Source organism: Diprion similis, chromosome 1 (assembly GCF_021155765.1).
Source record: "Diprion similis isolate iyDipSimi1 chromosome 1, iyDipSimi1.1, whole genome shotgun sequence".
Classification (NCBI taxonomy): domain Eukaryota; kingdom Metazoa; phylum Arthropoda; class Insecta; order Hymenoptera; family Diprionidae; genus Diprion; species Diprion similis.
Genome location: NC_060105.1, coordinates 8726847 through 8747665, shown reverse-complemented (window position 1 = coordinate 8747665; position 20819 = coordinate 8726847). Strand labels below are relative to the sequence as shown.

Sequence of the window (20819 nt, the reverse complement as noted above, 5' to 3'; positions counted from 1 at the left end):
ATTCAGTTTTACGGTTACACGTACAGAAATTGATGCTCTGACAGCTAATTTTTCTCCCTAGTAGATTACGTTGGCAATGGAGAACTTCAGCCCGTGGCATGCCATCCGAGCGGTAAACTCTGGGCTGAAATTCTCCATCGCCAACGTAATCGACTAAAGAGAAAAATTCGCTGTTGCAGAATCAATTTCCGTATGTGTACGATACATTCTACGTGTTAGGTAGCACAAACCAGAGTTTTTCTCCTTCTGCATTCCGGGATACGTCCGATTGTCTGCGAGATCTCGACTCACTGCAATCGGGGGATATTACACAGATTTTTATGCCATATAATTCAAGCTCACTCAACTATTAACGTTCATTGAAATCCGCACTTCTGGATTATAGGTTTATTTATTTATTTATTTATTTATGTATTTATTTATTATTATTATCAATGATTACATAAATATTACAACAATAAAAGTTATTAGTAACATTTAAGTAAACCCTACAGAGATAGTCAGAGCTACCTGTTTGTGGGTTTGGTTTACCTTAAGACTTATATGTTCGGAAATTTTAGGAAGATCAATCACCCACACACAAATATTATCGTATTGATTAAAAAATATCAATTTCACTACCGTTAAATTAATTAGCCGTTCGAGTATTTAAAAGCACTAAACGCGTCAGAGTTGAACTACGCACGTCCGAACTCGTTGACGTTCGATCGAGTTCTGTGCGCTATTATCAACTACCACTTCGGCAAAATTCGAGCGCTTGGCAATCTCCGGGAACCTGTTTGCCCACAATAGTTCATCAATACAAACAATCAGTTATAGAACTCGTTCGCAATTTTTGCTCGGTCCGGCGGTCCGCCAATATGATTTCATCGGTCCTAATTGTTTGTGGTTATTAGAACGAAAGATTGATTTGCTGAAGTTAAAAATATTGTATGTTCACGAAAATTTGCAGTTTTATTACAAAGATGAATGAGAAATTGACGGTCATAGTTTTTTGCCTTTATGTATCATCAATTCGTGGTTACATGTAAAATGGCGAGATAGTGTTCACTGACAATTAAAAAAAATGAAAACCAAATTTAGATGGCCTCGCAAATTTGCCATCCTAGCCTTTTTTACGCTCTTCAAGAAATCCCTAATTTATGCACGTATGCCACAAATTTAACAATATTTCTCACGGCTGCGCAACAGATTTATAAAACAAATGTAATATAAAAAATTATCACAGATTGGATCCAATTGAAATTTTGTTCGAATTCAAACACAATGAAAGAGAAATTATCGAATCCGTAGACACGGATACATAACAATACAATCATTAATTCGGATCTCAAACTGTATTCTATATTTTCAATTTCCCCACCAGCTGACGCGTTGTGAAGTAAAATGAGGAACTCTGGGTCACTCTAGTGAAATGCGTTGACTGAAGATATAGGTATAGTCAATGTGAAATGTAGCGTCACTAGCGCTCACTAACGTCGCGTACCAATTTCCCGCCAATTTCGTTTGCCTGTTAGGCCTGTTAGTTAGTAATGATATTTGCTTTCATAAATTTCCACACATAACTGATAATTTAAAAGTTTCATTAATATTTTTTAACATGGACGTAGCTGACGCACTCGTGGGTCAGTTGAGAGTCAAAGATGAGGTCGCAATACAATGCCAAAAATTATTTCAGGATTTCCTCGAGGAGTAAGTAACCTAAAATAAATTAACCAAAACAAACATTAGCCGGTGAACACTTGGAACGTGAAATATCTAACTCTAAAACTGTCCCTATCAGCTTATTTTTATCCTTTAACTTGATTTACAGATTCAAAGCAGATGGAGAAATCAAGTACTTGGAACCAGCAAAAGAACTTGTCAGTCCTGAGCGAAGTACGCTGGAAGTTTCATTTGATGATATTGAACGGTACAATCAAACTCTCGCAACAACGATTATCGAAGAATACTACAGGTGACTGTTCTGAGCGAAGAATATTTTCATAGAAATCGGTAGCTAAGAGTTAAAAATTGCTAAACCCAGAGTTGTTGTGTATATTTTCAGAATTTACCCGTACCTCTGTCAGGCGGTTTGTAACTACGTTAAAGACAGAGGTAACTTGACAAAAGATAAGGAATGCTATGTCAGTTTAACAGACGTGCCGACAAGGCACAAAGTGAGAGAATTGACAGCGGTCAAAATCGGTACGTTAATACGTATATCTGGTCAGGTTGTAAGGACGCATCCTGTTCATCCAGAATTGGTTCTCGGGACATTTGTTTGTCAGGATTGTAATACTGTTATTAAGAATGTAGAGCAGCAGTTCAAGGTTAGTAACGACTGAACTAGCCTTGTGTAAATTGAAAAATATAATTAATGTGTTACTTTTCGCAGTTTACAAATCCTACTATTTGTCGCAATCCGGTGTGCAACAATAGGCGTAATTTTTTGCTCGACGTCGACAACTCGGTTTTTGTTGATTTTCAAAAAGTTAGAATCCAAGAAACGCAAGCAGAGTTGCCTAGGGGCTGTATCCCACGATCCCTCGAAATCATCTTACGAGCAGAAACTGTTGAAATGGTGCAGCCTGGAGACAGGTCTGTTTTCTTATATCATAGCAATTTGATTCTAGCAAATTCTACTTTTGCCCAAGTTGAACCAACCTTTTCTAAGAACTGGTTTGGGGTTTCAACTATTCATATTGATAAAACTAATAATTACTGTCAAAACCAAACCAAAGGGAGAGATGTATTATTAACTATTATTAAAATGATATGGCAAAATCCAAAAATTTCATGCCAATTTCACTGTGTTTTGGAAATAAGATTTGATCCTGTCAGCATTCAATAACTTTCCCTTTTGCATACAGATACGATTTCACTGGCACGCTGATAGTTGTGCCAGATGTGGGTGCTTTGTCACTACCTGGAGCACAGGCTGAATTTGGATCAAGACACAAGCATGGAGATCCTTCGATCGAGGGAGTGCGAGGTCTGAAATCATTAGGCGTCAGAGATTTGACTTACAGAATGTCATTCCTGGCTTGTAGTATAACATCTACTACTTCGCGAGTAAGTGTTGATCTGTGTGAATGCAGATAATTGAAAGTTTTCGAATTTTTTCTATCTAACATTAATACGGCTTCTAGTTTGGCGGCACGGATATGGGAATGGAGGAAATCACGCAGGAGATGATGAAGAGACAAATGTCTGATGCCGAGTGGAATAAAGTCTATGAGATGAGTCGAGACAAGAATCTCTATCAGAATCTAATATCCAGTCTGTTTCCATCCGTCCATGGAAACGATGAAGTGAAAAAAGGAATTACTTTAATGCTGTTTGGTGGAGTTCCCAAAACAACGATAGAGGGAACATCGCTGAGAGGAGACATCAATTGCTGTATTGTCGGCGATCCCAGTACAGCAAAATCCCAATTTCTAAAACAAGTCGCGGATTTTTCACCAAGAGCGGTTTATACCTCAGGAAAAGCTTCCAGTGCTGCTGGTTTGACGGCTGCTGTAGTCAGGGACGAAGAATCATCTGACTTTGTTATAGAAGCTGGAGCCCTGATGCTTGCGGATAATGGAATCTGTTGCATCGATGAGTTTGACAAAATGGATCCTAGAGATCAAGTCGCAATTCACGAAGCCATGGAGCAACAGACTATATCGATAGCCAAGGTAGGATATTATTTTCCTTTTATCTGCGATCCTAATTTATTTTTACGTCTGTTAATATGCTTTAATTGCTTGTACAGGCTGGCGTCAGAGCGACACTGAATGCACGAACGTCTATACTGGCTGCAGCGAATCCAATCGGTGGACGTTACGACAGGTCGAAATCCTTACAACAGAACGTATATCTGACAGCCCCTATAATGTCTCGGTTCGATTTGTTTTTTATTCTGATCGACGAGTGCAATGAAATTGTTGACAACGCTATAGCCAGAAAGATTATCGATCTTCATAGCAACAATGTAGTCACCATTGAATGTATCTATACTCAAGAGGAAATTTTGCGATATATCAATTTTGCAAAGCATTTCAAACCAATTATCAATCAGGTAATGTGATCACACTATGCAATATGAATTATATAATTTCTGTTACTGGTTGCTATTTTCCAGCCACAACATATGCCTATGATCATAAAGAAGATTTTTGGTAAATTTAATAACTTGTGATTCAATAATTAACAGGAAGCAGCAGAATTATTGATAGAGGTCTATACTACCTTGCGGCAAAGAGAAGGGGGTAGTTCAGGTAAATCTACTTGGCGAGTCACTGTGCGTCAGTTGGAAAGTCTCGTACGGTTATCAGAGGCATTGGCAAAGCTGGAATGTGGAGATGAAGTCACAATAAGACATGTGAAGGAGGCGAAAAGATTACTGAGCAAAAGTATCATCAGAGTTGAACAACCAGACGTCGATCTCGATGAAGATAATAATTACCCCAGTGGCCAAGAAGGGATGAGAATGGATATCGATGACGCACCTCCTCTAATGGCCGCACTCAATGCTTTGGATAATGGTGAAGCTGCTAACATCGATGATTCCGGTAAATTTGAGTGACCCCATTAAGAAAGGTGAAATGCCCCCTTCTGGAATGTTAAAATGAACTTGTGCTTACATTTCTGGAGTACTCAAGTAGTAAGACTACTATAAAAATCTAAAAATTTGATCATTTTTTTTCCGATAGAAGAAAAGGTAATAAGATAATAATATTCAAGGAAGTTATTAGGCATATATTTAAGTATAATACAAAAAACTATTACCATCAAATACTAAAAAATGGTACCACTGGAGCCAATCTCATGAGACATGTTGAATTCTCCAGCACACAGTATAACTGGTGCAAAGTTGAATCTCAAAAAAAAAAAATACGTAATACACATGTTTATAGCTAAAAAAATGTGTAGGGGATTTTCAATAACTTAATTTGAACATTATTTATTAACAAATGATTGCCGCCATTTTTTCGTCGAACATCTAACGTCTTTTATTCAGATACCGGCCAATCATACAACAATCAATATTTTTTAAATCCTCTACGTCTTTCTCTGGCCATAAACATGTAGTTTAAGTAGTTTTTTTCCGCCAGATTCAAATTTGCACCAGTTACGCCGCGTGCAGCAGAATTCAAGACACGCAATTTGATTTAATTTTGCTTATGGTTTCGGTGTAATATTCTATTTACTACTATTGCTACTAGCCGAATGATGCGAATGTTTTTGAAAAATATAAGTTAAAATAGTTTAAAATTGTGTAACTGAGTAATTCAGCTAATAAATAAATGATAGTTCTTAGGTTATTTACAGATTATGCCAAGATATCGGAAGCTTCTAATATGGCCCAAGCTTGTGTTAAGTACTGCAGAAATGTTAGCCTATGTTCATTTCAACATTCCGGAAGGGGTGCATTTTACCTATCTTAACGGGGGGGTACCCTTTATCACCATTGTTTCAACCAGTTACTGAAATCTATTTTTGTTTTACACAATTGTTAAGTTATCACAGGTATCGGTGGAACAATTATGGTATCAAAATGTGGATTGACTATTTATGTATTTCAGAAATCACCAATGGAATCACGCAACCTTCAGAAGAGCCTGTTAAAAAAAAATTAACCCTGTCCTTTGAGGAATATAAGAATCTCTCAAATATGTTGGTTGTCTATATGCGGACAGAAGAAAATCGGATCGAAAGTGAAGGTTGGTACATATCTTTGAGGAACCATTTGCTACCCAACTGCAGCAGCAAACTAATGTTGACAAATAATTGTGAAAATATTTTCGTTTATAGTGTAAAAAATGTCGAAACTATTTCAAGCTTTTCTAGGGATGATACTACTAAACTTTTTTGTTCATACAGACGGAGACAAGGAGGGAATCAGGAAATCAGAATTGGTTGCTTGGTATCTCGATAAAGTCCAAGAGCAAATTGAGTCTGAAGATGAATTGTTGGAGCGAAAAGGTCTCATTGAAAAAATTATCGACCGGCTTATGTACCATGTACGTTTCTTCTTTACACATATCGCATGTCTGCCTATGAATAAAAGAATGAAAGGAACAACGATTAATATGATATTATGAAACTTTATGTTACAGGACCAAATCATAATTCCTCTGACGACAGCGAATCTGGCATCTAAAGGCAAGCACCGTGAAGAAGAAGAGGAAGAAGATCCGTTGCTTGTCGTACATCCAAATTATATTCTCGATCCTTGATATTTATTCACAGTAATAGCCAAGAAAGGCGACTGCATTGGGACGTTCAGAATGTGCCTTCAAACTCCTAAATATCACCGGACGCAGAAATGATGGTCGTTCAAGTAGATATTTGATTCCGTGCCTTCTGAGAGGCAATCTGAACATACCGAATACCCGACACGAAATTATTTCAAACGATCTCAATCTTCATCCACTACAGTATTGTTACATTCATCCGAATCCGAACGATAACACTCACCTATTGATTTTTTATAAAACGCATTTTTTAAAACATGTATCGTGAGTAGTTCATTACATTTAATCCTAGCCCCACGAATCTACTGCATAAAACATTATGCTCGTGCAAATCCGAACCTTGACCTGCCTCCAGTTTTAATACGAGCATTGTTCTTATCGTCCAATTAGCAAAGCTATATTAATACTGACAACGAGTCTAAACGATCGGTATAAGGTGATCCAATTGCTAGGAAAGTAAAGAGCGCTGAAGCGGCTCAACAAAGATTTAGTTCGAAATTTTAGGCTTGTATCCGTCTATGAGAAATGTTGCGGTGCATTTCAAATCTATTGGCTACTTTTTCCGCTTTTAACGCAATGATCTAAATCCAGTTCTGCAGAGTGTTTAAGTATGCAAAGAGTAAAATTACATCAGTTGCTTCAAATATTTAAAAAAGAAGTTTCTATTCAGTTCACCCTGTGACGTGGTAGGGTATTTAAACGCATTTACATAAGATATGGACAGCTATCACTTGCACAACTAAAGTACGAGCGTAGCACGAGTTTTGGTAGTAGGAGGAATACAATTTTACCGGGCTAATCGCAAGCAACGTAGGACAGTCTGCATCTAAACTATCATGTCTATCAGGAGGCGGCAGGTACCGTATATTAAATTTAAAATAGTATATCAGTGTCATTAGAATTTTGCTATTATTATTTAGGTACTAACTGTATATAATGTCATTGGGGGATCCGAATGAGACAAATACGTGTATTGTAATGTTTTAATTATTGGTTACCATATGTAGAATCTCCCATAATTCCGCAAAAAGGTAAGAGAAATTTTCGGTGAAAATTTGAATTCAGTGAAAAAATGAAGTTTTTTTAAAATCAAACTCCGTAATTGAAAGACAGTTTCTTCGAGTTCACACTAAAGTTTCGTAAAAACTTGTGACAATATTTGATAAACGAATAGCAAATAAACTGCAAGTTTGGTATATTCTTGGCTTATATATCATCAAATTAAATTTTATCGCGTGCTGTTTAAGGCCATTGTAAAAAACGTTTCAATTAACGGACTTGATCAGTAATGTCTCATCCCTGTATTCACTTGTAATATTTTGATACGCGTGTCGATTAACTTTATACTGGTATAAATGGTCTACATTCATTGAGGATAACAGCATGCTAGGCTTAAGTTAATTTAAATTCTAAACTCTGAAGGCTTCTTGTGATTACCCGGAAAAAGTTTTGAGGAAAAATCATTTCTTTTTTGATCACGTATTCATTGCCAGTTTGTTTGGATTAAATTTTTTTTTTTATCTGGCCCTGGAAATAAAATTTCGAAAATATATCATTTATCCAGAATTCACGAACTTTCGAGTTAGAAAGAATAGAATTCTAAAATTTAACTAACAAAAAAATCGACATACGTGAGATATAATTTTTATTTACTATCCTTTTTATATCTGTAACAACGAAAGTGTTCTGTTCTGGTGAAACCTGTTTCACCCAGTAAAGGTACTGTTATCTATAATACGGAATTACCTTTCTGTCCGACGGGCATCGAACGTAGTAACAATAATTCAAATTCCCCATAAGTTTCACGTTTAATTTGTATATACACGCTAAGCAAATATTTAGTATTAGACCGCTGATGTGAATTACTGTTAAAAACTTGCAAGTAATCAGAAGTTTGGACTCAAGACTCGGTTGTTCAAGGACTTATAATCGCACTTAAAAGATATTATTCAACAACTAACAGTGAAAAGACGATGTCCAGTAATAATTCATTCCTGCTTTGAATGTAGCTGTGCAGTTTTTCCACGTGATTTTTCTTAATTCTCGTAGGAGCAGCAATGGGTAGCCTGCATCGGTGATTTTTCCATTTTGAGGGATTTTCTGTCAAAGAAAAGAAATCGCTCGCCTTGGATCGTGCTTAAGTTCTTGGATGCTCTTTTAAGGGGCTATGGACAGGTAGGATCAAATGCAAATGCATTGAGACGATCGATTGTACAAAAATACGTATAACTTTTAAGCCGGATCGTAATCGTCGTTTATAAATTTTGAAACAATTCCTAATATTTGTTTTTTCTGATTATAAATAACTGCAACAAAACCTGTTAGACCTTAACTAATTTTTTCATTTTAATCCGATACATTTTCCATCTCGTGAGTTTAATTGATACAAATCCTTCTGGAAATTGATGATTTTGTGAAAACATTTCTACTTGAATTAAACGTAATTTGTTTATTTATTCGATTGAATAATTTCTTCTGTTCCTGATAAATTCCGTTGACGTATGCAAAATCGTCGTTGCTCTTGTGACACCGTTGACGGTATTAAAATCGATTCTGATTCAGAATTTCTAATTCTCCTCTTCACCATGTGGAAATTGTGTTCGGGCAGAGCGAAACCGTCAACTCTCGGCCTTGACTGAATGTCGATAGTACCTATCTCCTTCAGAAGTAGGTATCGAGCACAGTTGATATTCTCAGACAATTATGATCGATGCCACTATTTACATATGTGTATATATATATTTATACATGATACACATATATACATGTGGTATCTAAGGTTCTCCGTATGTATACTTGACGGATGTTTGTTCTTGAAGCAGCAGCCGTTTCCACTCACCCATTGGTATACGTATATACATCAAGTATGATTTCATCGTATAAACAATCCGTTCATCCGTGATTTTTTGTATACAAAGACACGTATTTTATATTTAGCGATAAAAACTGCACGACCTGCTTGGTTTTTTTGGCAAAATCGAATAATTGCTGGTTTGCAATTTGATATATATCCGTTAGGTAACTGTTGAAAAATGATCGTTAAACATTTTTTGAGTAATTAGTCTGTTTCACATTGTTTTACGTTAGATTTAAAACGCAAATTTCCAAGTGTTGAACAAGTGAATTGAAATAGCTTAGCACACGTGCTAACATTAATAATTAATCAATTGTCAAAACGACAATAATATTAATTTATTAATCGTACTCACGTTTAATACAAAGATTATAATCTTCACTTCGTAAATAATTCATATACTAATGTGCAATAAATTTAGTTATTTTAATAATAACTATTGTATGTCTATGAAGTGACGCATCGCTAATTAAAACTGCTATAGGTGGTTTTTGCCAACAATCCAATCAGCGGATTGCTCATAGCTGGTGCATTTGCATTCTTCATACCTGGAATGATGTTGATGGCTATTTGCGCTGGAATAATAGGTCTGTCGTTATCAATGGTAAGTGTATTTTCTTATTGTCATGACGATGTAATGGTATTTCATTTAATTTTGTTTGCCTTCTTTCTTGAATAATTGCTTGTGTGTTTCTTCGTGACAAGATTGTACAAATCCTTGAAATCCATCAATCAAGTTGTCCGACTGTACGTTGAAGTCATTAGGTCACTTAAAATCGATTGACAGCGTGAAATTGCGCCTGTCGGTCAATGAGATACGTGATCTCAATTTTCGACTTCTTGTCCCTGCACTAAGCAATGTGAAAACATTCCATCGTTCATAAAACATCACAAAATTATTTAAAATAATTTCAAATCACTCGAATCCCCTGACGACTTTTGAGAAAAGTCAAATTCACTTCCAACCTTACGGTCTCTCAAAATTGCCTTAAATCTATTGCAATAAACCTGTTACCTTCACACAGTTAATTGCGGACGAGCCGCGATCTCAGCTTGAGAACGGTTTGACAGTCTTCAACCCTATTCTCTGTGGCTCATTGACGTATACATCGAGGCCTGACGTCTTCGATTCATTCGACGGTCGGCTATTCTCATATTTATTCGTGGCGTTGATTTTCAGGTAAGAAACTGGATACCGAAATTTTTCTCATTTTCTTTGTTGACAAAGTAAAAAAAAAAAAAAAAGAAAAAAACGTTGAGCGATTTTCTCTTTCCTGAACAAGACAAAGATGCGTGACAAAAAACGTCGATTTTGTTTAGTGTCTACTTGGCTCGAGCTCTCGAAAGTGGAAAACTTCCCTGTTTGTCGGCACCGTGCAACGTTGTTCAAGTTATATTCATATTTACCCTCGCCTCAAGAGGTAGCAACATTTCACCAGTGGCTGAAAACACGACTGCCGAGGTAACTGCCCATCACTTGTGACTGTAACTGTAACTTCGACCCAGGTTTGAAATCTTTATCCCATTGGGTCATAGTTGTAAGTATTCTTACCGCCTATTTTATATCCGTTTTTTTTTTTTTTTTGTATATTTAGAGAACTTTTCAACATATTTCTTTGCGGTTTTTTGCTATTTCGGATAGTATATTAACAGATTATCGATACTTAGGAGTAATTATTGCGATATAACGTAAATTATTATTGTTAGAAAAAATTTGATTGAAAAGAATCGTGAAAATTTCATCAATAATTCATTTCTGACAAAGTTAATCCTCTAAACAAGTTTTTGAAGTTGCTGATTACGAATCTGAAATTGGTTTTAAAAAATTCAAGATCACGGATCTAATATGGCGGACGAAAATTTCAAATTCTGTCTATCGTCTGAAAATTTTGCAAACGGTATTATGTACAGAGAACTCTTTGAAACTTTAAACAATGTGGACACTTTCATATACTCGCCTCGAAGTCCTGGAATTTCCCTGTTTAGTTTGCTTCCACTGTAACTTAAAGCCACGAACCCTAAACATCTGAAAACTTGTTCACCGTGAAATTGGCCCGATATTCAGTAATGTATCGGGTTTCCGTGATTTATCGTACTGCCAAAACAATTCGCGTACGACCAGCTTTCGTCACTTTCGACAAGGGAATGACTGCCAGGACGATTCCATGTGTCGATATTCACCGAACGTTTAAAGACGCTTTTAAACTGTGCCAACATTTTAGCCGTCAAGCCGTTTTGAGTGTCGCTAAACAAACTATGATGAAACAATGACTAGACATTTCTGAGTGATATGTAGCCATTTTTTAAGTGTCTAATCAAAACGTTAGATTTTATGTCTTTTCAGGTGCACGGAACTTCGACACCTGATTTATTTCCTGAAAATTATACCGAAGCAAGTGTTTTAAATAACAGCGATGACCACGTGAACTGGGGAATGGTAAGTGTGGTTGAAATAATAATCAAGATGATAACACGAGATGCAATTGGAAATTTTTAATTTCTGACAAAGCGAGAGGTTTAGTGATTGATATTGATGTGATTCGGCCAATTTTATGCTAAGAGATGATATAATTATTCATAACGCGTCGACGCATTATCAGTGAGAGCTTTTCACAGTAAAATTAACGGAGATGAGCTTCATGCCGTACAATTACGTGTATCTACCAACATGAATTGAGTGGGTGAAAGGAAAAGGGGACTAAATTGACTTATACTCTTTTTCAGGAGATTCGCTAAAAAATTCCCTCTTTACTCCGCCTACGCGTTGCATAAATGAAGGGGATTTCACAATAAAACGTTAAACGCAATACGGGGTGTCTAGTTCAGAGAAAATGAATAAAATCCACTTGTCATTTTATTTCAAAGTCACGTTTAGCATGAAAATCTTAATATACGAAACAAATTAGTTATACGATATTATACTTCTTTATGAATAATAATTGACAAATATGACGATCCACATAAACCGCGATATTATAAATAATTGTACGATTCAGAATTTCAATTTTCATAAACCTTCTTCGCGAATCGATTGGTTAAACAATTTCAGCACATTGCTGAAAAGCTTGCTGCAAGATTTCACCGACGTTCAAGATACCGAAAGCACGTGGCCGGGTTTTTCTGTTTCATCTCGAGAACGGATTATCGCGTTATCCCTCTTTTCCATCCGTCTCCTCAACTGGCAGACATAAAGTATTAATTTAAACTGATGCCGGGTAGAACGAGATCACCGAAAGCAGCCGGGTAAAATAGGTGAAAAGCTTTCTCGCGTGTTTATTTTATGTCCGTCTGCAACGACCCTCGGCCAAGGGGGTGTCAAAACCTTTCTCAAAACTGACGAAAATTTGAAAAATCTTTTTTTTTTTTTCCCCTCTCACGGCTTTTTCTTCAATAAATAATAATAACAATCGGTGCCTGCAGGTATTTCGCGGTATGCTGACCTCTTCCGGCCAGGTTTACACCGCGGACAACGTGGCAGTATCTTCAATAATTTATCTCGCCATCTTGACCTACTCACCGATAACGGCAGCATTTTCTTTCACCGGAGCAATGGTTGGCTCTCTTACGGGTTCGTAAACGCGTCTGCATTGTATGGAAACAAGAAATACTTGGCAATTCTTTTATGTTCCAAGTCATTTATTATAGATGATATGTATGCGTCTGAGAAGAAGAAGATGATGAAGAAGAAGAAGAAGAAGAAGAAGAAGACTGTTGCTCGAATCCCAAAATATGAAAACAAACTCTAACTCGGCGCTGTTCGTCGGAAAAGAATAATATAAAATTCATACAACGTTCCCTGCCTGAGTAGTGCGCTACTTTTTTCTTAATCATAGTTATCGATTTTTCGTGTAACTCAAGTATACGCTCTGTACCAAAGTTATACAGCTTCTCTCTAGTTGAGCAATATTTCCGTCCTGTTTTATCGCTCTTTCAAACGTTTGCCGCTCGCGGAATTCTTATATTTTAACCAAAAGAGAATTTCCTTTGAAACTACACAGGAGTCCACATCAGTATGAAATGTAGTAACGATATAGCTATTATACACATTTCAATTCTCCCTACAATCCTTGAGAAAATTGTATTCGAGATTTCGCAAAAATTTATAGAACATGTAAAGAAATTAAAAAATTTCGGAGATGAATTTAAAAATTTTTCCGAACACAATAATTCGCATCATCGTATCTTGTATGTAATTGTATCGGAAAATCTCGGTAATTAACGAACTGTAACATCTTACTGTCAGTTCGACAGATTTAACATTCAGACTTAAACAATTTCCAGTTACACAATACATTTTTGAACCATAACCAAGTTTCAATCCGATACGAAATATGGAAGAAAGAAGATGACAATTCACGAAATGAAACCCAATAAGAAGAAATAAAGTTCTTTATACTATGTAGAATTTATTGAAATTGATAAGCTTAAGGTGAAGAGCGTGTCGTCGACGTGGAATCTCGATGCATAATTGAATCGGAGAGTAAAAAAAAAGGCTGTAAATACCAAAACGTCACAATTCCAGCCTTTTTTAATTCTCCTTTTCATTTACGCCTTCGACGACTCGATGAATCTGACTAAAGCAGACTCCAACTACTTGCTGTTGGTCTGTGTGTCCCAGTAGTGAAATCCCGTGCCAGTCAGACGTTTTCCCCGCCAAGTGGCTGCACTTTTCACATACATTGTTTCTTTTGACAAAGGGGTGTGAAAAAACCAACCGAGAAATCTCAAGCGTTGTCATTTGCGCCCACGATTGTGAACACGAATGAAATAACACCCCTACTGTATTGTAGACGTAAAAATGAATCTCTGATCTCGTTGAGACTCATATATGTTATAGAACATTGAAAACTAAGAGACACGTATTTTTTTTATATGCGAAAAAACGGTTTAGAGGGGTGAAAACGACCCTTAAAGATGGACACCCAAGGAGGTGATTTCTTGACGCGCTTGATGGGTTTGAATGAAACTGATGCCGAAGTTTGTCTATTCGTTAAAAAAACATTTCAGTGTTAGTTTCATTAAAAAATGATTCATCTATTTTTCCAACTTTCGATTCAGACGGTAATAAGATTGATAAATAAAAGATGAACATTCCAAAAGAAGAATTTTTGTGTCGATGAATTTTTCTTACCAATAATACGTAAGATTAATGTAAGACGAGGACTCCAGCGTGATTTGTGACGTCAGTTGATATTCTTTCAGGCCTGGCCCTCGACGTCCCCATCGAAGAGGTTTACTCGGGATCCTGGGGTTACAACGGACTTCTGACAACCAGTAGCCTAGGTGGCCTCTTCTTTGTCCTTAACTTTCAAACTACAATCGCTGCTGTTTTTGCCGGCATGTTTGCAACGATTCTTCAAAGCGTCTTTACTCCACTGTTCGCCAAGGTGAGCGGGTATCAAATTAACGTCGTGAATTTCGACTGAAAAAATCCAGAAAAAGACGCACTTTTTGCATTTCTTCTTTTATCGAATGATGTTCTGATTGATGATAAGAAAATATCGAATTATTAAAATTCAATGATCGCAATAAAGTTTCCAAATTTTGAAGCTTGATCGTTATAAATTTCATTTCTTTTTTCAAACGCAGCACGATCATTGTCGTGAAAAATTTACAGGGCCAAATGAAGCCTGTGTTCGTGGCGCGAATGGGGCTGAATAAGTAAGGTTTTAATCTTGAAGAATGGAAGGCGCACGCAGTTGCCCCTTCTGATCATAAAGTCTCTGATACGTAAAGTCTTTCCCAGTTTTATTTATAATTAAAAATTGTATCCAACCAACCTCCCGCAGTGCGACAAGAAGTACTTTTTCTTTGTATTCTCATCTTCGGTTTTTCTTATTTAATGAATATTTAACGCAGGCTATAACGACGGAAATTGAACTTATAGGAGTGCATAAAATATGAACACACTTGCAAGAAAGATCTTTGAGACCGATTTTCCGGTGCGCGAATTGCAGAAAATACATAGTAAACTAGAAGCAGCTAGAATACACGGAAGAGTAATAATCTCGGAGTCTGCAGCCTTATTTCTGATCAGAGAAGCAACGTTTCTGTTTCGTTATTCACACTCCCAGTTTCATTGTGTACATATATAGAAAAGTCTTAAGTTCGGCTTAAAATTAAATTCAGTTCCTTGGAGGCACCCTTTAAAAATCTACGTACCTGCAGCTTATAAATAATGCATTATATGCCCAGATTGAAAGGTGAACCTTGCGCAGTAGCAGACGTTGGATTAAAACCGAGAAACTTTTTTAAGAGAAGAGAAAAACGCGTATTATGCCGCTCTTCTTACCTCGAAAAATAATAAATCGTCACCGTCATCTTCAGATTGGGTTACCAGTCCTTTCGGTGCCTTTTGTTTTAACAACGTGGCTGTTCCTTGGAATCCAAGGATCGGAAGGTTCGGGATTCGTTCATCCGGAAACGATATCGTTCCCCGAGAAACATCGCCGTGACTACATCTCGTCTCAACGAACAGCAACGCCTCTCTCAGAGGTGAGAATATAAATCAAACGATCTGTGCGATTCGCACAAGAGTCTATAAAGACAGTTAAATATCAACGGAATTTTTATATAACAATTATTTGGCTGTTATAAGCACTATTTTCTCTTCCTTTTAAAGGGGACGCAGTGTTGAAACTTTTTCGATTGACATGAAATTTTTTAAGGACCGACAAAGCATCAAGATATAAATATTTCCTGCCTGTTTGGTTTGACTGTATCCAGCAAGTTGCTTGATACTGGTTCAAAGAATATAAGAAATTAGTGATCTTTCAAAAGTTCTGTGCCATATTTTTTCTTCTACAAATTAGAAACAGAACCAAACCTGTTTTGATAGGATAGAGAACAAAACGTGAGTGCCGTTAAGAAAGTCTTTTGTGAAAGTGTTCGGAATAACAATGTTAGAATACCTATATTTTATGCTTGTACACAGCAGATACGCATTTTATATTCTCACTCTGGCGATCCTGATCTGGTGAAATTTAATTTTCGAAATAATTATTACAGTAAATTTTCCCATGCTTATTACACTTTGTATTTCATACGAACTTTTTTTTTTTTTTTTTTTTTCTTAAATAACTTGTGTAATCAGACCACAAATTGAAAAGAAACTTTTGTTCTTTACGCTACAATATATCAGTTTTCAAATGATTTCAAATTTTTACGAATAAAAATTGTGATCAAAAAAGCTTATTGAAATATACAAATATTTCACATTTTTCAAACCATAGAAACATACTCAACACGATTAAACCAGACAGTATTTACAATGACAATTAAAATTTTACGTCAACAGTCAAACAAAGTTTCAAGTTTCACTGACGCGTCCCTTTAAGATGAGATTAAAGTTGGATCAACTACAATTTCGCAATAATGGGTAAAAAAAAAATCATAATAGAAAAGAACGACATCGGCGAGATTATAAAATGCACATAGACACATAGGAAGAAAAATACTGTTTGCAGTGTAAAAATCAGGGATCCTGACTATAGATATATAGATAGATACGTATATAGCTGTATACAACTGAGTGAATATGAAGGGCTGCGATTGATTGGTGGAAGGAAAACCTCCAACGGAGTGGAAACAGCGAGATGGCGATTCAATTTCCTTTTTTTGACACGTTGTGAGGTCGAGAAGGTATAGGTATAATATCTGGCGGTCGATTCGCCCGAACCCTGTACAAGTCAGTCGTGAGTAGGTATCCCGAGATGATAACGCGATTGCCAGTGACGGGACATCTCTGAAAAGGCCTTCAAACCTCCTTGACATTTTATATAAAAAGAAATATGACCGATTAACGCGTCATCGATGTATAATAATGGCGAATAAAAGAATAAATAAAGGATTTTCTATCACACATACGTACGTACATTTGGAATCGCGAATCAAACGTCTCACCGACGTTCCTTCGTCGGTTCGAAATATCCGCAGACTACTTTTATACAAGCCAAACTTCCGTAGGCGCCGGCAAAATAAGCAACTTGTAATATAAATCTCTTTTTACACCATATCGCGCGCGGCGATATGGCCGTAAAACTTTTCCTCTTGATCAATTGCGAATTCTGTACTTGTAGTTCGTTTTTCTTGTGGCTTATACTTGGAAATTTTTCCCCCGACAAAAATAGCGGACTTTTATAGCTATACGTTATGCGTAGAAAATCTTGTCTCCCAGATTATCAATGAGACCACGTGTACAGGCTTGAAAACTTGCTTAAATCCATACTTTTCCCATATTTTCCAGTCCGACGATTCGGAAGATGTCGACATCATCGTCGAGGCGAAACCGTCTTAACACAATATGCTACCATGGAAAAGAATGTGAAATTCGCATATTCGCAAAACTGCTGGATATCTTTATACAGGGGGTAAAATATTTTTAGCAATACTTGTATGAATGAATAAGTAAATTAAACTGAGGAATATTCGTAAGACTGTTATAATGATGAAATGTTCAATTACTAAATTCAAAGTGTTGCCTTAAAGGAATAATTTTTTGTTTATTTAGAGAACTTTTCAACATATTTCTTTGCGGTTTTCTTACTATTTCCGATGGTACACCAATACGATTTCAATACTAGAGATCGGTTATCGCGATATGATGTAAATTATTGTTGTTAAAAACAACTTGATTAAAAAAAATTGTGAATATTCAAGGAATAATTCATTTCCGAGAAAGTTACCCCTTTACACGTATACACATGTTTTGCATAAATTATAAATTTTTGGCGTCGCTGATTACGAATCTGAAATTGGATTTAAAAAATTCACGATGGCAGATCTAATATGGCGGATGAAAATTTCAAATTCTAACGAATTCGGTGAAAAAACTTTGTCAGATGGTTTCTGAGGTTGCTGATTACGGTTCTGAAATCAGATTTTTTAAATTCAATCAGCGACCCCGAAAACTCCTGGAAAAAATTTTCGATGAAGTTTGAAATTCTCGTCGATCATATTCGATCCGCCATTTGGAATTATTGGAATTTCATTTCAGATCAGTAATCAGCGCCCCGAAAAACCACAGAATACTATCTTATAAAACAAGTGGACTCGGCAAAATAACGTGTAACTCGAAGGGTTAAAGAAGAAATTTGACGGGGTAAATAAACATTAGAGAGAAAGCTGAGCTGTGCGGAACCTATTAATATTCGTACAAACCTACTTACACTTTCAGACTGAAATTAGAAAAATATATTATTCATCGTTTACTCTGTAGTCGGCAGAGGACAAATGAGGACCCTCGTAAAACGTTTTGTCAAGTCTCTGGAGGATGGAGTATACATAGGTACACAGTGACAAGTTGTTTCGGAGGATGATTGATCATTACAATCGCCTTATTATCCCGAAAGTAAAGTTTTCGTTTAAGAATGACGCGTCCTCCCTCTGAGAATCTCTCTTCATGCGATATCTTCATTATTCATCATCAATTAATTCCCTGATTTCCAGGAGTTAGTGTTACATGATACAGGATATAGATAGTTTCGATAATGCGAAGCTTTGCTAAACGGATCGCTCACATTCTCGATCCATTTAGATCGTGGATCTATAATATAAGCAAACCGACGTTCGCTCGTGCGCAGTATCCCATATTTTAATTTTACCAGAGTGAGACTTTTTACGGACGACGGTAAATATAACGCGTATATACATATATACATATATATATATATATATATACCTTCACGCCAAACCGTATCATTCGTGTCTTTATTCTCTCGCTGCTCATCGGGAGAAAAATGTCATCCGTTGAACACACGAGTGTAATGTACACATTCGAACATGTTCCTGGCTCGTGATTTATCCCCGAGGGAATTCATCCCTCGAGGAAAACATATCGAATTACATACTACTGTGGGTATATTATAATGTGTAGAGAGCCAAACATCCTCGAATAAGTCGGCCGGCTCGCGGTCTTGTGATAAGATTTAATCAACGTCTAGCAGAAAGTTGTTACAGCATCGTATAGCAAATTCAGCATTCTATGAGTAAATCAAGAATAAGTATTGTGCGTCGTTTAATTTCAAGGACGAAGTGCATGAGCTTATATTACACAAAAATGTAAAATAAAGGTGGTCTCTGGACCAACCGACCGAGTGAAGGATGAACAATTTTATCCGTGGAAAAAAATTGAGGTAGAGTTGCAGCAGGATGATGAAGTAATATCCTGCGTAATATACTGCACAGCGCAATTTGCAACGTAAGTAATTTAGATATGAATGTAATGTGTAAGATTAGACGATTCTTTAGTCGGAAAGTACCAAAACGCAACTTCCAGATATATGAAAATATTATAATTTAAGTTCGATTTAATGAACTCTTAATTCTCGCGAACCGAGCTTTAAGATGATATTGCGAAAATTGGAATAAGCCAGCTTAATCATGCTTGAATAAGACTTATAATAACGCTCAGTTAGCCGGATTAATTTTAGAGATAATGATTTTGCAATTTTTCGGAAAAACAATTCGAATGTCGAAAATTTCCAAGATGCGGTTTTACGTTGATTTATAATTCGATGAATACGGAACAAATTATTGGTGAGACCATCATCGCAGGAAAATGGTTAAATTCTGATTGAAAAAAAGAAAAAGCTGGAAAATTTCAATAAAAAAACGAACGCAATTCGTTTCGGCAATAATTACGATGAAACAGATTTTGCCAAAGTGTCTTTTCAGGGGATATTAGCTTTTTTTTAGCGAGTTAAAGAACGGTTGGAATAATCGAAATCAGGACCACGAACAGCTGATTATTAAACAAAAACAGAGTAATTTTTTTTTTGTTGCAACAAAAATAGGCGTTTGTAAATTTTTCCCACAGCGGTCATCCATTCCTGATCAGCAATAAGGTCAGAGGGTCAAAAAGTAAAATGGCCTAGTCCTAAATGAGTCTAATTCGTAGACGGATTAAATAGTTTTTGCCTGTTTGAAAGTTAAACTTTTCGACACGCACCCGATCAACGAGCAACGATCTAAATCGAGCTTCAGTCTTCACATCCCAGTTTTGACCTAAACAAACTAATCCCCACTCGCACGAGTTTAGGAGTAGGTACACCTAAAACCCTATAAAAAGCTGCCTGAAAAATGTATCAAATTGAACAGCTATAACTAGACTAGATATCCAAGGGCATAACGTTATCGTAACGACGTATCTTCGGAGAAGCATTTTATTTATTAATCATCTTTATATGATCGCCTGAAATTTCTGAAAACCATTTTCACACCACGCATGAAAAAACTTGAATTTTGCAAATTCAACACGTCTCTAAAATTCATCTTCCAAGGTTCGATTTACGAAGTTACGTTACCGACTTCAGCCTCGTGGTAAATAAGGTGAAGGGTAGACGAAGAAACGAAGAGACGAAGAGACAGACGAAGCGTGGAGGCGAAGCGAAGCTGCGAAGAGTGCGCCGCCCTCGATCGAAGCGGCGGGGGGTGGCAGCTCTCTCACCCTTCGCAAGCTCCAGCTTTCGGCTTCCAGCTTCCAGCCTCGAGCCTCCGGCCTACAGCCACCCTAAACCTACAACCAAGAGCGTCGGCCGTCCCCTGATGGCTATGGGAGTGCCGCGACCCCATCGGCGCCGCAGACCCCGAAACACCCCTGCGCACCCCTGCGCACCCCTGCGCACCCCTGCGCACCCCTGCGCGATCGCGTCACTCGGCACTCAGTATACGTCCTCGCGTCGTTTGTCCCGGGTCGTCGACGGGCCGGAGCGTTGATTATTAACCGTGGCAAAAACGCACAC

At 36.9% G+C, this 20819-nt stretch overlaps 2 protein-coding genes across 2 annotated transcripts; both read left to right on the top strand.

Annotated features, from left to right (window-relative positions):
- The first annotated feature begins 1526 nt into the window (after positions 1–1526).
- LOC124406478 (DNA replication licensing factor Mcm6) lies at positions 1527–6461 on the top strand. Its single transcript, XM_046881907.1, has 11 exons — positions 1527–1692; positions 1814–1957; positions 2048–2312; positions 2378–2580; positions 2853–3054; positions 3132–3662; positions 3740–4045; positions 4181–4538; positions 5553–5690; positions 5851–5990; positions 6087–6461. Exons 1-11 carry the CDS (start codon positions 1601–1603, stop codon positions 6204–6206), a joined length of 2499 nt encoding a protein of 832 aa, XP_046737863.1. The 5' UTR covers positions 1527–1600; the 3' UTR covers positions 6207–6461.
- Positions 6462–6969: 508 nt separating this feature from the next.
- LOC124414076 (urea transporter 1-like) lies at positions 6970–17488 on the top strand. Its single transcript, XM_046895015.1, has 10 exons — positions 6970–7081; positions 8274–8399; positions 9563–9682; positions 10104–10258; positions 10399–10540; positions 11423–11515; positions 12499–12646; positions 14281–14465; positions 15406–15573; positions 17324–17488. The coding sequence occupies exons 1-10, from the start codon at positions 7061–7063 to the stop codon at positions 17372–17374; spliced, it is 1209 nt and encodes a 402-aa protein (XP_046750971.1). The 5' UTR covers positions 6970–7060; the 3' UTR covers positions 17375–17488.
- Positions 17489–20819: the final 3331 nt, after the last annotated feature.